The 18266-nt window shown below is 37.9% G+C and overlaps 1 protein-coding gene across 6 annotated transcripts in view; it reads right to left on the minus strand.

Moving 5' to 3' along the window:
* CFAP70 (cilia and flagella associated protein 70) overlaps positions 1-18266 on the minus strand; it is a 108344-nt gene that overhangs the window by 74949 nt on the left and 15129 nt on the right. For 4 of the 6 annotated variants that reach the window (XM_059397754.1, XM_059397755.1, XM_059397756.1 and 1 more), the window contains exons 4-7: positions 12217-12315; positions 11968-12047; positions 4538-4714; positions 222-404 (exon numbers count right to left, since the gene is read on the minus strand). In XM_059397754.1, coding sequence (XP_059253737.1) covers positions 222-404; positions 4538-4714; positions 11968-12047; positions 12217-12315 — 539 coding nt within the window. The remainder of the gene's footprint in view (positions 1-221; positions 405-4537; positions 4715-11967; positions 12048-12216; positions 12316-18266) is intronic. The other 2 variants (XM_059397757.1, XM_059397759.1) reach the window with 2 other exon arrangements.

Consider the following 18266-nt stretch of genomic DNA (forward strand, 5'->3'; position numbering starts at 1 on the left):
GTAAATTTGAACTTAATAAATTATTTTGTTAAGAAGTCAGGAGACATTTAGATGATGGTGAGTTTAGAATTATTTTGTTAAGAAGTCAGGAGACATTTTCATCAGAATTAGACAACTGTTTAAACAAAAACAAATATACATAAATTAGAGTGATTTAAAAAATGTTCTGGCATCTGTCTGTGCACTTAGTTTATCACCAAAAAATTGCACAATTATCTCACCTCGGGGCGGTTGAGTTCTCCTTCTTCTTCCTCATAGGGTCCACCAACAATGAAACTATCAGGAATGTAATTAGCTCCTGGAGCCAGAATGTTGGCAATTGGCCATTTTTTGGGCCTGGGAACAGGTTCTCTTTCCCCTCCAAGTTTCAGAGTTCCATTCTTGAACAAAATGGGATAGTCTTTCTACAGAATAAATTATCATACATCAGGAAATTTTGTAAAGGCTTCAAAATGAACAAAAAAGATTACTGAAGTATCTTTTCAATGTAGTGTTGGGTGTTGTCTAACAGACTCTTGCTCCTGTGATTATCTGATTCTACAGAGGAGCCTGTACCCTTCATTGTCTTTGTGCTATTTTATAAATATTTAATTTATTAAAAATTGATAATAATGCAAATTATTGTTGTCCACAGGTATGCAAATATATTTTGTTCAGTGGTGGTGTAATTGATTATTGCCCTGTGGATGATGGTGAGTTTAGAATTATTAGCAAATTCATTTCAACATTCCTGATTGCTTATATATGGGTTATTTCTTCAGACTGTCCTTTTTTTTTTTTTTTTAAATTTCTTTTCAGCATAACAGTATTCACTGTTTTTGCAACACACCCAGTGCTCCATGCAATACGTGCCCTCCCTAATGCCCACCACCTGGTTACCCCAACCTCCCATCCACACCCCTTCAAAACCCTCAGGTTGTTTTTCAGAGTCCATGTCTCTCATGGTTCACCTCCCCTTCCAATTTCCCTCAACTCCCTTCTCCTCTCCATCTCCCCATGTCCTCCATGTTATTTGTTATGCTCCACAAATAAGTGAACCATATGATACTTGACTCTCTCTGCTTGACTTATTTCACTCAGCATAATCTCTTCCAGTCCCGTCCATGTTGCTACAAAAGTTGGGTATTCGTCCTTTCTGATGGAGGCATAATACTCCATAGTGTATATGGACCACATCTTCCTTATCCATTCATCCGTTGAAGGGTATCTTGGTTCTTTCTACAGTTTGGCGACCATGGCCATTGCTGCTATAAACATTAGGGTACAGATGGTCCTTCTTTTCACTACATCTGTATCTTTGGGGTAAATACCCAGGAGTGCAATTGCAGGGTCATAGGGAAGCTCTAGTTTTAATTTCTTGAGGAATCTCCACACTGTAATCCAAAGAGGCTGCACCAACTTTCATTCCCACCAACAGTGGAAGAGGGTTCCCCTTTCTCCACATCCCCTCCAACACATGTTGTTTCCTGTCTTGCTAATTTTGGCCATTATAACTGGTATAAGGTGATATCTCAATGTGGTTTTAATTTGAATCTCCCTGATGGCTAGTGATGATGAACATTCTTCATGTATCTGATAACCATTTGTATGTCTTCATTGGACAAGTGTCTATTCATATCTTCTGCCCATTTTTTGATATAATTATCTGTTTTGTGTGTGTTGAGTTTGAGGAGTTCTTTATAGATCCTGGATATCAACCTTTTGTCTGTACTGTCATTTGCAAATATGTTCTCCCATTCTGTGGGTTGCCTCTTTGTTTTATTGACTGTTTCCTTTGCTGTGCAGAAGCTTTTGATCTTGATGAAGTCCCAAAGTTCATCTTTGCTTTTGTTTCCTTTGCCTTTGGAGACATATCTTGAAAGAAGTTGCTGTGGCTGATATCGAAGAGGTTACTGCCTATGCTCTTCTCTAGGATTCTGATGGATTCCTGTCTCACGTTGAGGTCTTTGAGCTCTTTTTGGTTTATATCCTCTTTGTTCTTTTATATCTATATGGGAGTTATGATATACCTTTTTTAAAAAGATTTATTTATTTATTTATTTGACAGACAGAGATCACAAGTAGGCAGAGAGGCATGCAGAGAGAGAGGAGCAGAAGTACGAAGTAGGCTCCCCACTGAGCAGAGAGCCCAATGAGGGGCTCGAACCCAGGACCCTGAGATCATGACCTGAGCTGAAGGCAGAGGCTTTAACCCACTGAGCCACCCAGGCACCCCTGTGATATACCTTTTTAAAAACAAACTTAAATCTCACAAAGGATTAAAATATGGGTACATTCCTACATATAACTTATCTAAAATATACTTGCAATAGGAAATTGATAAAGATATAAATAGGCAAATTATAGAAAAGGAAATTACATAATCCACCATTTAAATAAAAACATGCTAGATATCCTTAATAACAATTGCAATGAACATTAAAACAATGAGATATCATTTTAACTGCAGTTTAGCAAAATCTGTCTGAAAATAGGAAGCATTGGCAATATTGTGAAGGAAATGGTATTCTCTACATAGTTGATGGAAATATAAATTGGTATAACTATGGAAAGCAATTTTGCAGTTTCCAGTAAATTTAAAATAGTCATACATATAATTCAACAATTCTAGTGGTTTGAGTTAGCTTAAAACTTTTGTAAAGGAGAGGAATTCTAGAATGGTAAAGACCTCTGAAAATCTGCTCCTCCATAAAAACAAGAATGTTGGTGGGCACCTGGGTGGCTCAGTTGTTAAGCATCTGCCTTCAGCTTGGGTCATGATCCCAGGATCCTGGGATTGAGTCCCATGTGGGGCTCCCCGCTCTGTGGGAAGCTGGCTTTTCCCTCTCCTACTCCCCATGCTTATGTTCCCTCTCTTGCTGTGTCCCTCTCTGTCAAATAAATAAATAAAATCTTTAAAAAAAAATGTTGGCAAAAATTGTCAAAATAAGGCATGCCAAAACCACTCAGTGGAGAAAGGACAGTCTTTCTGATAAATGATGCAGAAAACTAATTATCCATATGCAAAAATATCAAGTTGTACCCTTACCTTAAACCACATACAAAAATTAACTCAAAATGAATCAAAGGCCAGTGGTGCCTGGGTGGCTCAGTGGGTTAAGCCTCTGCCTTCAGCTCAGGTCATGATCCCAGGGTCCTGGGATTGAGCCCCATATCAGGCTCTCTGCTCAGTAGGGAGCCTGCATCCCCCTCCCCCACCTGCCTACTTGTGATCTGTATATAAATAAAACCTTAAAAAAAAAGAATCAAAGGTCTAAATATAAGAACTAAAACTATAAAACTCTTAGAAGGAAACTCAGGGGGAAAACTTCATGGCATTGTATTAAGCAATGATTTCTTGGTCACGATACCAAAAACACAAGACAACAAAAGAAAGAAATAGAAAAACTGAGCTCCATTAAAATTAAAATTTTTGTGCAGCAAAAAATACTACAACAAAATAAAAAATGGGAGAAAATTTTCACAAAAATGGATTAATAGCTAGAATATATAAAGTACTCTTAAAACTCAACAACAAAAAACAACCTGATTCAAAAATGGGCAAAGAACTTGAATAAACATTTCCCCAAAGAAAATATACAAATGGCAATATAGGGGTGGAAAAAGATGCTCAGTGTCATTAGTCATTAGGGAAATGCAAATCTAAAACAAAAGGAGATGCCATTTCACACTTATTGGAATAGGTATCATCACCAAACCAAACAAAAAATAATAAATGTGGATGAGGATATGGAGAAACTAGAAGTCTTTATACTGCTGGTGGGAATTAAGTGGTGAAGAGGAATTGAAGCATTCTCACTGAAATGCAGATGGAATAAAATAGATGACAGTATTAACTAATTATACCTTTGTAGCAAGCAATTTGGGAATTTCTACCAAAAGCCTCAAAAAATCCAACACAATCACTCCATAGAAATTTTGACTATGGGAGCACCTGGGTGGCTCAGTCAGCTGAACATCTGACTCTTGATTTTGGCTCAGGTTATAATCTCAGGGTCATGAGATCCAGTGGTGCTTGTCAGGTTCTGCAATCAACAGGGACTCTACTTGAAATTCCCTCTCCAATTCCCTCTGCCCCTCCTCCCACACGCTTCCACTCTTTCTTCCTCCTCTCTAAAATAAATAAATAAATCTTAAAAAAAAAAAAAAAACAAAAGAAAAGAAAAGAAATTTGGACTAAGAAAATAACCTGAAATTAAGAGAAAGCTTTATATAATTAAGTACACTGTACAAAATCCACAAAATATGCATAAAAGTAATGTATAGAAACACATTAAAAATAGTCAATTTTAAAATGTTTTACATATTTTCCACCATAATATGTATTTATTGACATAAATTATATGTAATAGATACTATATGTATAGTTAAACTGTAGATATCTACATATAAAATAGAAGTAAATTTTATTTTTTTTAAACCTAAAAAAAGTCTCAGCCATTAATAGAGCTTGCTTTGAATGAAATCTTAGCAGGTGAGGAAGAGATGACCATATGAGTGCTTAAATCTATATAAATATCTGGCTATAGGGCTTTACCTCTCCAGCTGATGGAACCTGCAGACCAACCATGTAGTTTTGCATAGGCCCTACTGGAACAAAAGATTCAGGCACAGAGTAGGCAGCCTCCAATGTGACTTTCAGTAGATTGCCTCCTAAGATCTGTGCTGTGGTCAGTAAGGGTTCTGCCACAAACACTTTAACTTCAAGACTGCACTGCTGAAAAAGAATAAAATTATGCAGCATTTTGAAAATGCCAGAGACCTTCTTACCTCCCCTTTTTTTCATTATCTTATTTGTATCTCATATTACTATTCAAGATAAGAAGGTCAAGTTTATTTCCACATAGAGGATTCAAATAATTTTCTCTGGGTCCCATGAGTTAGAACTATAGCTGAGATAAGAATCTTATTCCTAAGGCAGAGGCCTTTCCCCTCTACTACTGAGGTCACATATGTATACAAATACATATAGAAGAGAGACTGGAAGGTCCTATTTCTGAAATGTTAATAGTAGTTTCACACAAGTGACATTGGGTTGCCTTTTTTTGCCAGTTTATATTATGTGATGACTTTTGTAATTTAAATGTAGTACTTTTTAAAAATTAGACTCCACCCAAAACTTGCTAGAACTAATATAGGAATTCAGCAAACTCACAGCATATAAAAACAATACACAGAAGTCTATTGCATTTCTATACACCAATAATGAAGCAGCAGAAAGAGAAATCAAGGAATCAACCCCATTTACAATTGCACCAAAAACTTTATATAAGATACCTAAGAATAAACCTAATCAAAGAGGTAAAACATCTGTATTCTGAAAACTATAGAATGCTTCTGAAAGAAACTAAGGCAGGCACAAAGAAATCGAAAAGCATTCCATGTTCATGGATTGGAAGAACAAATTTTGTTAAAATGTCTATACTACCCAAAGCAATCTGCACTTTGTAAGGACCTATTTGTAAGGACCTATTTAGCCAGAGCGACTCCATCTTGGTTAAAAGCCATTTTGTTGTTTGTGCAGTAAAACTTAAACTGACCCTGCCTCCCTCCCCCAGAAAAACTTATTTAGAAGCAAGTCTGGGAAACCAGTAAAATATGGTCAGCTAGTTCCTACTAACAGAGCCCAGAATACAAGGCCAGGTTGGCCAGTTCTTGATAACAGGGCCCAGAATACAAGGACAAGTCAGGCCAGGTGGAGACATCCAATCAGTAAGAAACATACATACTTTTTCCCTAACCACCAAAGAATGTAAACCCCGCTGTTCGAGCGCCAAACTTGAGCACCAATTCTGACCAGAGTAATAGGTTAGGTCAAACAGCTACTATAGGGTAAATTGTAATTCAATTGGCCACCTGCATGTGACCTAAACATGACTACAATCTCATTGGCCACCTATGTGTGGCCAGACTTTTGCTCTATAAAAGGTAGTCTGTAAGTTGGGGAGGGGTTGCTGTCTTCGGAGACAGCCCTGGCCAGTCAGTCTGACTTCTAACGCTTAGCATAGAATAGAGCTTTGCATAACTTTCACCTTGTCTCAGTCTCGTTCCCCTGACCAATCAGTCTAACTTCTAATACTTATCATAAAGTAAAGCTTTAAATAACTTCCACTTTGTCTCAGTCTCATTTTATTTAATAATGGACCTAACACACATTCAATGCACTCCCTATCAAAATAACACCAGCATTTTTCACAGACCTGAAACAAACAATCCTAAAATTTGTATGGAACCAGAAAAGACCCCAAATAGACAAAGTTATGTTGAAAAGGAAAACAAAAGCTGGACACATCATAGTCCTGGACTTCAAGCTACATTATAAAGCTTTAATCATAAAGGCAGTATGGCACTGGCACAATAACAGGCACATAGATCAATGGAACAGAATAGAGAAGTCAGAAAAGGACCCTTGGCCATATGGTCAACTACCTTCTTCAAAGCAGGAATATTTCCATACAATGGAAAATTGTATGGAATTTCATTTCCATACAATGGAAAAAAGTCTCTTCAACAAATGTTGTTGGGAAAATTAGACAGCCACATAGAGAAGAATGAAACTGAACCATCTTCTTATACCATACAAAAAAATAAATTCAAAATGGATGAATGTTCTAAAAGTGAGACAGGGAGATCCAGCAAATTCCTACAGAAGAACACAGGCAGCAACCTCTTTGACCTTGGTCACAGCAACTTCTTACTAGAAATGTCTCCAGAAGAAAGAGAAACAGAAGCAAAAATGAACTATTGGGACTGCATCAAAATAAAGAACTTCTGCAGAGCAAAGGAAATAATTTACAAAACTAAAAGGCACCCTATAGAATGGAAGAAGACATTTGTAAATGACATATCAGATAAAGAGCTAGTACACAAAATCTATAAAGAATTTATCCAATTCAACAGTCAAAGAACAAATAATTCAAGCAAGAAATGGGCAGAAGGTATGAATGGATATTTCTTCAAAGAAGACATATGAATGGTTAAAAGACACGTGAAAAAAAAAATGCCCAACATCACTCAGCAGCAGGGAAATAAAAATCAAAACCACAATGAGATAGATAACACCTCACACTAGTCAGAATGGCTAAAATTAGCAACTCAGGAAACAGATGTTGGTGAGGAGGCAGAGAAAGAGGAACCCCCTTACACTGTTAGTGGGAATGCAAATTGGTGCTCTGGGAAACAGTATGGAATGTTAGGTCCCCCAATAATGAGTCCGTGATTAAAGGAGCAAGACTGATACAAAGCAAAGGTCAAGCAAAGCTTTATTTCGCTCAAGCATCAAGAATCAAACCGAACGTTTCGGGCCATGCCTCTTACAGAGAGGGCAACCTCTCTCTGCCTCACAGACCAGCTTTTAAGGGCAAAAGCCATGTGGTTGGGCCTGGCCATGTACAGGTGGCCAATGAAATTGTAACACACAGAGAAAGCTGCACGGTCATGTTAGATCACACATAAGTGACCAACTGAATTACAATTTTCCCTAGTAGATATTTGAACCAGCCTATCACCTTGGTCAGAATTGGCACCCGAAAGGTGCCCAAAGGGTGGGGCCCATACTCCTTGGTAACTAGGGAGACAGTATGCGCCCCGCCCCCATCGGATGTCTCCACCTGGCCTGACCCACCCTTGTATTTGGGCTTTGTTACCTGGGACTGGTTTCCAGGACTTGTTTTTAAATAAGTCCCCAGGGGGAAGGGGAGCAGGGACAGTTTAAGTTTTAAACAACAAAGTTATTGTTTAACCAGATGGAAGCACTCTGGCTAAATAGGTCCTTACATGGAAGTTCCTCAAGAAGTTGAAAATAGGTGCCTGGGTAGCTCAGTCATTAAGCCTCTGCCTTCAGGTCATGATCCCAGGGTTCTGGAACCCAGCCTCACCTCCCTGCTTTGTGGGAAGCCTGCTTCTCCCCACCCACCCCGCCCCCGAGTGTTCCCTCTTTCGCTGTGTCTCTCTCTGTCAAATAAAGTCTTTAAGGAAAAAAAAAGTTGAAAATAGAGCTACCCTATGACCCAGCAATTGCACACCTAGGTATTTATCCCAAGGATACAAACAGGTATTTCAGGGGGCATCTGCTCCCCAATGTTTATAGCAGCAATGTCCATAATAGCCAAATTATGGAAAGAGCCCAGATGTCCATCGACTGATGAATGGATAAAGAAGATGTGGTATATACATATACAATGGAATATTATTTGGCCACCGAAAAAAACGACATCTTGCCATTTGCAATGACATGGATGGAGCTAGATATTATGCTAAGTGAAATAAGTCAGTGAAAGACAAATACCGTATGATTTCACTCACATACGGAATTTAAAAAGCAACACAGATGAACACAGGGCAAGGGAAGGAAAAAGAAAATATGATAAAAACAGAGAGGGTGGCAAACCATAAGAGACTCTTAACTATAGGGAACAAACTGAGGGTTGTTGCTAGAGGGGAGGTGGATGGGAGGATAGGGTAGTGGGTGGTGGTCATTAATGTGGGCACTTAATGTAATGAACACTGGGTATTATATGCAACTGATGAATCATTAAATTCTACCCCTCAAATTAATAACACACCATATGTTAACTAATTTGAATTTAAATAAAATCTAAAGTAAACAAATAAAATAAAATTTTAGGGCTTTTTTTTACTAAATATTTGAAAATCATATCCTTTAATATATTTCCATTTTCATAGGTGAGAAAGTATTTCTTGGTAGCATGAACAAGCTCAAAAATTAGTTTTTTAGAAGACCTACCTAGGGTTCAATGTTAGTGATATACCCAAGTAGGGCTATCAAGATAGCTCTTGTTTTGTTTTTTTGTTTTTTTAAATTAGACATGAGAAAAATAATTTGCTTGTTTTTATTTGCTTAGAAATCAACATTAAGAAGAATAATTAATATTATTGTTAAAGAATTATATATTCTACTAGGGCACCTGGGTGGCTCAGTCAGTTGAGTATCTGACTCTGGGTTTCTGCTCTCAGTGTTCTGAGATCAAGCCCTACACTCAATGGGTTCCTACCTTGGGTTCCATACTCAATGGGAAGTCTGCTTGGGATTCTCTCTTTCCCTCTCCCTCCCCTCCTCCCGCCACTTTCTCTCTCTCTCTCTCTCTCAAATAACTTTTAAGGAAAAAAAAAAAGAATTACATATTCTACTAATGAGAAATTTCCAAGTTATGTCTCCAATAGAAATTCTGATTTGGCTAATGTGCTTTTTATTTTTATTTTATTTTTTTTCTGGAAAAACCCCAAATCTTTCATTTTTCTCCTTGCCTGGCACAGCCCAAACTTGAGACTCCTGAGCTTCGCAAACACAATACAAATGTTAGCCGCAGGGACCCTTGAACCATCAGGTTAAGTTCAGGCAGGGGAGAACCCTTCCTGAAACTCCTCAAAGTACATCACAGACTGGCCCCCACGTGGCCCTGAAGGTGGCTGAACAACACCCTGACAAGTCTGGGCTTGTCAGGCAGTGAGGGCGGGAAATGAAATATACTTTTCGGTAAGAAAATATTTTTTCAAATATATACATATATACACGTATATATACAGATATAGGTATAGATATAGATATATATGTATATATTCAATGTTTTCACACAGGATACAATAGAAAGAAACTTTAAAATATTTATTGTTGGTGTAGAACAATACAAAGATTACTAAGTCTCCTGCATGAGGATGACCCACAAATTCATGAAACATTCCATATAAGAAATAAATAAAATACAATGTGTATTGGCTGCTAATTATATGCCAGGTACTTTACCACCACATTAGGAATATAAGATAAAGGAGACATGGCCTCTTTTATTATGGGATTCATATTGTAATTCCATGATTTATGATAAATGCTATAATAGAGACTTGTATAAAATGCCCTAGCCAAGGAGCACCAAAGAGGAAGTGAGTAATTCTTGGGGAGGAGGGATGGTGATGCCTAAATTTATGAATAAATAAAAGTTTTCAATTTAGGTAAGTTGAGAAAGGAAAAAAAATAATTCTGAACATAAAAGAAGAGTTTATATAAGAGAATTAAAATAGCATGGTGTATTTTGTTCAGGTGTAAGTAGTTCAGGATTTTAGAATATAAAGCATAAGAAAGGGAATCTGAGAGATGATACTAAACAAGTGGGAGCTTCCTATTATAAAAGCTGTTGCTTGCCTGCTAAGGAATCTGGACCTTAACATGTAAGTAGGAGGGGAATTCATGAACTACATAGTAGTGAAATGGGGTTGAGATGTGATCATATTTTTAAGTCCCCTGGCAAGCAGTGAGAAGGCAAAACTGGAGGGAGGTAAGGGCAGTTACAAGGCTACTTGTAACGTTCCATTGAGAGGTTATAAGGCAACAAAGAGTAGGAATAAAAGGGGGTATAAAAGGCTGGGTATGCTGAAAGGCAGATTTGGGCAGTGGTTTTATTTAGGGTCCAAGAAAGCACTCATACTGGTGACTTAAATAATGAATAACTTCCCCCCTGCAACCCAAGAGTATGAACACAGTCTAAGAAGAAAAGGTAGCCAAAGTCAGAACCTTCACATATAAGACACAGGCAGAGGAAAGAGGTCTGGTGCAGGAACCTGAGAAGGTACAGTCAATGAGCAGGAAAAGAGAACACCAAAGGGAAGAAGATTTTAAGAAAGAGAGGCATTGAAGAATGTGACATCTCGGATCAATATGTCTCTGGAAAGAAAAGTTAAACGTCCCTAAGTTTTCTAACTTGTATCACTCAGTCAAGACAGGGAATACTTGAAGATGAATTGGAAACTCTTCCAATGTCGGGTTTATGTCATTTTATTCTTTGAGTCTCGAGAATAACCAGTGTAGATGCTTAACTATAAAATTAGGGAGAATTCTCAAGTGAGTGGACATTAAGTGTCATATATTTTTTCATTGAATGTGTAAAACAAGTAAACACAGGAATACTATGAGCAAACATCCTAAGGACTAATAATCCATTTGACTAATTTTTCTTCTAAAGATATGTAAGGAAAATCAACATAAGTACATCTAAGTGCATAAGAAGGGAGACTGGACCAGTGAAGGCAGACTGAGCTCAGATACATACCTCTTTCTAGCACAAGTCACATGGAATTACAGAAAGATACTAAATTACACCTTTATATCCAATTAAAAAAAAATAATGCTACAACATCCCTGGAAAAAAAGAAATGCTGTCAGTGCTATCAGTGGACTGCAAATTTATAGGAATCCTAGAAAGAAAGAAAGAAAGGAAGGAAGGAAGGGAGAGAGAAAGAAGACAAATTAAAACAGAAAAACAATCTAGAAGAAACCAACCACAGCCTAAAATAAGAAAGGGAGAGGACCACAGCCGATGTAGGAGTGGATTATGGCAGCTCCAAGGTCAGAATCAACAAGAAGGGACTCCCAGCAATGGTTAATCAGGGAACTGCATTTAGAATAGTTGGGCCATTTGGGCCCTTCTCTCTCTTTTACTTTTGCAAAACAGAAGGCAGTTCTGGTATCTGCTGAAAGTGAGTGCACTTTCACCAGAGTGGCAAAAGTAATGTCCCAGGAAGCTACTGATTCCCAGGAAGAATGGAAAACACAGCCTGGAAGACAAACCAGATGACCACAGCCTACCAATTCAGGCTTACTTTGCCAGAAAGTGTGTTAGGTGCATTCACGTATTATTCAACTTAATCTATCACGACATAGCTCAAGAGGCATTTCCATGGTTAAGCTTTCTCTATGAGTACCCCTGGGCAAAGTAACCAATAACTACTCTGTGCCCGCATGCCCTACTCCACTATTTAATCACACTGATTATAACCCATGACATGGAGATTATGGACAACTGAGTAGGACTCTAGATTTATCTTTGTTTCCCAGAACTTAACACTGTGAAAAGATTACACTTGGTGAACTGGACTCAACTGAATCGAATCTGTATAAGAAACAGACTTGGTAGACTGAACGACAGGCTGAAAGTCGAGATTAACTCTAATTACCTTTACACCTGACCGAAGAGGTTCTAAAGGCGAGCCTGGCACCGGGTGCAAGGGGACCATTGTTTCAAATGAACTCTCTCCTGCAAAGAGAAAGCAAATCAAGCCATAGAAGGAAGGGTTAGGCAGAGATAATTGTGCTCATCTTTTTATCAAATCCCTCAAATTCACTGAGGCCAGTTTTTGCACTTCTGTGGAGCTAAATTTCATGAGCTTTCCTATATCTACTTTTGAGCAACTCACACATCTGACCTTCCAGTAAAGGAAGAAGGTCCACCACAGCCTGACCAAGAATTAAGGTCTTCTCATCTTTCTGTTTCTTTTCCTTTGGTAAAACTTCAGTCATAGTTACTAGAAAAATCAAAACAAAGAAAATGAGAACATATCTGGGTCATCCATCTGATAATCAGCAAACAAAGCATCATCAAAGAGATTTAAGAGAAATTAACTTGAAACCTGAGAAGGCCCCATTATTAATGACTTCTGGTGGAAAAATACTATTAAAGAGTTGCCTGGGTGGCTCAGTGGGTTAAAGCCTCTGCCTTCAGCTCAGGTCATGATCCTAGGGTCCTGGGATCAAGCCCCTCATGGAGCCCTGAATCAGGCTCTCCGCTCAGCAGGGAGCCTGCTTCCTCCCCTCTCTCTGCCTGCCTCTCTGTCTACTTGTGATCTCTGTCTGTCAAATAAATAATAAAAAAATAAAGTTTTTTTTTTAAAAATACTATTAAATACCTATTAAATCTTTTGCATACATGTTATAGTAAAAAACAGAATTTTGGGGTGCCTGGGTGGCTCAGTGGGTTAGCACCTCTGCCTTCTGCCCAGGTCATGATCTCAGGGTCCTGGGATGGAGCCCTGCATCAGGCTCTTTGCTCGGCGGGAAGGCTGCTTCCCCCTCTCTCTCTGCCTGCTTCTCTGCCCACTTGTGATCTCTGTCTGTCAAATAAATAAATAAAATCTTTAAAAAAAAAAAAACACAACAGACTTTACAACATAATCAGGTACACGCATATGTATAAAAGTAACAATTAAAACAAAGTTCCACATAATATTCCTATTTACTAACTGAAAACACTTGAGCATTTTTGTATTCTATTTCATGTAGAAGAAGTCACTGGTCATGGGGTGCCTGGGTGGCTCAGTTGTTGGGCGGCTGCCTTCAGCTAGGCTCATGATCCCAGGGTTCTGGGATCCAGCCCCACCTCCGGCTCCTTGCTCAGCGGAGAGCCTGCTTCTCCCTCTCCCACTCCTCCTGCTTGTGTTTCCTCTCTCTCTGTGTCTCTCTGTCAAATAAATAAAATCTTTATGAAAGGAAGGAAGGAAGGAAGGGAGGGAGGGAGGAGGGAAGAAAGAAATCACTGATCTTGATCCCCTTCAATTTTAGGAATGACTAGAAAGTCGCAGTCTGCAGTTTGAAAAATACTGTTCTAGGTCTTCCCGTTTCGGCTAACATACGACTTAGTACTGACCTTACAGTGATTAATAGAGCATGTTGAAGTATGTACCAGGTTTTTCACTGCAGCATTACTCAGTGTATGTGTTTAACATTTGTTATGAAAAATTTGAAATACACAAAAAGTAGAGCAATTGGAGCACTTGGGTGGCTCTGTTGGTTAAGCGACCGCCTTTGGCTCAGGTCATGATCCCAGAGTCCTGGGAGCTAGTCCCGCATTGGGCTCCCAGCTCTGTGGGAAGTCTGCTTCTCCCTCTGACCTTCTCCCCTCTCATGCCCTCTCTCACTCTCTCTCTCAAAGAAATAAATAAAATCTTTAAAAAAATAGAGTGATTGATATACTGAATGAATATCTATATAGCCATCACCTGGATTTAGTTAATATGCTGTCATATTTGCTTCATATTTGCTTCATCTATTCTTATTTGCTAAAATACTTTCAAGTCAGTTACAGACATCATAACATTTTACCCCTAAATACTAAAGTATACAAATTCAAAATATGGCATTTTCCTACATAATAACAATAACTTTATCAATCTACCAAGTGTATAATAATAAAATTAAGTGTAATTCTTTAATTCATCTAATGTCCAGTCTACATTTAATATTTCTTAGTTATCCCAAAATTTATTTTGTAGCTTGTTTGTTCAAACTAGGATCCAAATACCAACATGTGGTCTCTTTGGATGAGAACATATGGTTTTCATGTTTCTTACATTTCTTTTCACTTAGAAAAGTCTTTTCTGGGTGCCTGGGTGGCTCAGTTGGTTGAGTGACTGCCTTCGGCTCAGTCATGATCTTGGAGTCCCGCATCAGGCTCCCTGCTCTGCAGGGAGTCTGCTTCTCCCTCTGGCCCTCGCCCTCTCTCATGCTGTCTCTCTCTCAAATAATAAGTAAATAAAATCTTTAAAAAAAAAAGAACAGTCTTTTCTCCCAGATACATTTTTTTTTTCTGACACTGATGAAGACATCAGGCCAGTTAATTTGCAGACTATCTCGTTTTCTGTATTTGTCTCCCCCACCCCATGGTATTTAATTTGTTTCTCAGTTCTTGTTTCCTACAAACTTAGGTTCATCTTCAGTATTTTTGGCAAAGATAATACAATTTGATAACATACACACCTATGTGGTATGTTATCAAACTCTGTGATCTTTGTTTTCAAAAGCAATTGAAAAATGTTCTTTTTTATTGTCTTTTTTATGTGGTAACATGCATATTAAATTTACCATCCTACCCAATGGTATTAAACACATTCACATTTTTGGTGCAACCATCACCACCATCTATCTCCATAACTCTTTTCATCTTCTAAAATTGAAACTCTATCCATTAAACAATAATATCCATTCTCCCTTCCCCCTGGGAACCACCAGGATCCTTTTTGTCCCTAAGTATTTGATGATATGCCTCATAGAACATTTGTGTTTTTGTGACTGGCTTATTTCAGTTAGTATATTGAACTCAAATTTCACTCATGTTGTAGTATATGCCTGACTTTCTTAAGGCTGAAAAATATTCAATTGTATATATATATATGTGCCACAAGTTTGCTTATCCATTCTGTCAACAGAATGTAGACTCCTTCCATATTTTACCTTTTGTGAATAATGCTTCCATGAACATCAGTGTACAAATATTTCTTTGAAACTCTGCTTTCAATTATTTTGGATATATTCCCATAAGTAAAACTTATAATTCTATTTTTAATTTTTTGAGGAATGACTAGCTTTCACAGCAATTATACCATTTTACATTCCTACCAAAAGTGCATACAGATTCCAGTTTGTCCACATTCTTGCCAACAGTTGTTTTCTATTTTTTTTAACCATTCAAATAGGTATGAGTTGATATCTCATTATAGTTTTGGTTTGCATTTCTCTAGTGATTAGTGATGTTGCACACTTTTTCATGTGCTCATTGGCCATTTGTAGATGTTTGGAGAAATGTCTATTCAAGTCCTTTGCCAATTTTTGAATCATGTTGGTTTTTTTGTTGTTATATTCTGAATACTAATTCCTTATCAGATATATGACTTGCAAATCATATAAGTGAGCAGCTTTTTTACTCATAGATAGGTCTTTTGATGCACAAGATATTTAAATTTTCACTAAGTCCAATTTCTCCCTCTCTTTTTAAGATTTTATTTATTTTAGAAAGAGTGAGTATGAGCTGGGGTGGGTGGAGGTACACAGTGGGGTAGAATCTCAGGCAGATTCCACACCAACTGCAGAGCCCGACAGGGAGCTTGATTCCTTGACTCCAAGATTAAGACCCAAACTGACCCAAGAGTTGGTTGCTCAACCAACTGAGCTACCCAAGCACCTCTAATTTCTCTCTCTCTCTTTTTTTTCACCTGTGCCTTTAGTATCTTATCCAAGAAATCATTCCCAAATCTAATGTCATGAAGCTTTGTCTTATATATTCTTCTGAGAGTTTTATTGTTTGCAGTCTTGCATTTAGGTCCTTAATCCATATTAAGTTAATTTTCATATATGGTGTTAGGTAATAATCCAAGTTCATTCTTCTGTATAGGGATATCCAGTTTTCCTGGCATCTATTGTTGAAAATACTGTCTTTTCTCATTAAATGGTCTGGGTTCCTTTGTCAAAAATCGTTTGACCCTATGTGTGAGGGGTTATTTCCGGGCTCTCTATTCTGTTCCATTGTTCTATATGTGTCTTTTTGCCAATGCCATACTTTTTTGGTTACTCTAGTTTTGTAGTAAGCTTTGAAAACAGTGTGAGACCTCCAACTTTGCTCCTTTTCAGGATCATTTTGGCTCTTTGGGGGGTTGCTTGGATTCCATATTAATTTTACGATTGATTTTTCTATTTCTGAAAAAAAAATCATGGGATTTTGATAGGGATTGCATTGAATCTATAAACCACTTTTGGTAGTATTGACATTTTAACAATATTAACTTCCAATACATGAATATGGAATGTGTTCTAATTTATGTGTGTCATTTTTAATTTCTTTCTGCAATGTTTTGTAGTTTTCATTGTACAAGTCTTTTGTCTTCTTGGTTAAGTTAATTCTTAGGTATTTTATTCCTTCTGATGGAATTGATTTATAACTTTTCATGTTGCTCACTGTTTGTATATAAAAATACAACAGATATTTGTATGCTGAATTTGTATCCTGTTTTTTAAAATTTCTTTTCAGCATAACAGTATTCATTGTTTTTGCACCACACCCAGTGAGTGCTCCATGCAATACGTGCCCTCCCTAATACCCACCACCTGGTTTCCCCAACCTCCCGCCCCCCGCCTTCAAAACCTTCAGGTTGTTTTTCAGAGTCCATAGTCTCTCATGGTTCACCTCCCCTTCCAATTTCCCTCAGCTCCCTTTTCCTGCTTTTTAAAAACTATTTATTTATTTATTTATGCATTCAATCATTCATTCATTCATTTAGAGAATGGAGGGGAGAGGCAAAGGAAGAAACGCATGCAGACTCTGTGCTGGGCATGGAGCCTGACATGGGACTCAGTCTCACGCCCCTGAGATCATGACCTGAGCCAAAATCAAGAGTAAGACACTTAATTGACTGAGCCACACCAGCGACCCATATCCTGCTGCTTTATCAAAATTATTTATATTATTTATGCTGGGGTGTGTGTAATCTTTTTAAGGTTTCTACACATAATCATATATAAAACTGATCATATAATCTGCAACAGAGATCATTTTACTTCTTCCTTTCCAACTTGGATGCCTTTTATTTCTTTTTCTTGCCTAACTGCTCTGGCCTGAACTTTTAATATTTTGAAAAGAAGTGAAAGCAGGAATCCTTGCCTTGTTCCTAGAGGAAATATTTTCAGTCTTTCACCATTGAGTAAAGTGTTCATTGAGAAATTTTTATATATGGCTTTTATCATTTTGAGGTAGTTTCCCTCTATTCCTACTTTGCTGAGTGTTTATTTCATGAAAGTGTGTTGAATTTTGTCAAAAGCTTTTTCTCTATCAAGTGAAATATCATGTGGGGTTTTTTTTTTCTTTGTTCTGTTTATTTTATGTGTTACATGGATGGAGTTTTATGTTGAGTCATTCTTGCATTCCAAGAATAAATTCCACTGGTTATGGTGCATAATCCTTTTAGTATGCTGTTCAACTTGGTTTGCTAGTACTTTGTTGAGCATCGTTGCATCAATGTTCATAAGAGATATTGGTTTGTAGTTTTCTTATACTGTCCTTGTCTAGCTTTAGTGTCAGGATAATACTGGTCTCAGAGAATGAGCTGGGACATATTTCCTACTCTTCATTTTTTTGGGGGGGGGGGAGTTTCAGCAGTATTGGGATTAGTTCTTCAAGTATTTAGTAGGATTCACCAGTGAAGCCATCAGGCCCAGGACTTTTCTTTGTTGAGAGAATTTTTTAATCACTGATTTAATCTCCTTATAATTATAGTTCTATTAAGATTTTCTTTCTTTAAGGGCACCTGGGTGGTTCAGTGGGTTAAAGCCACTGCCTTCGGCTCAGGTCATGATCCCAAGATCCTGGGATTGAGCCCTGCATCAGGCTCCCTGCTGAGCCTGCTTTCCCCCCTCTCTGTCTCTGCCTGCTTCTCTGCCTACTTGTGATCTCTTGTCTGTCAAATAAATGAATAAAATCTTGGGCGCCTGGGTGGCTCAGTGGGTTAAGCTGCTGCCTTCAGCTCAGGTCATGATCTCAGAGTCCTGGGATCGAGTCCCGCATCGGGCTCTCTGCTGAGCAGAGAGCCTGCTTCCCTCTCTCTCTCTCTGCCTGCCTCTCCATCTACTTGTGATTTCTCTCTGTCAAATAAATAAATAAAATCTTTATTTTTTTTAAAGATTTTATTTATTTATTTGACAGAGAGAAATCACA

Source organism: Mustela nigripes, chromosome 4, assembly GCF_022355385.1.
Source record: "Mustela nigripes isolate SB6536 chromosome 4, MUSNIG.SB6536, whole genome shotgun sequence".
Classification (NCBI taxonomy): Eukaryota; Metazoa; Chordata; class Mammalia; order Carnivora; family Mustelidae; genus Mustela; species Mustela nigripes.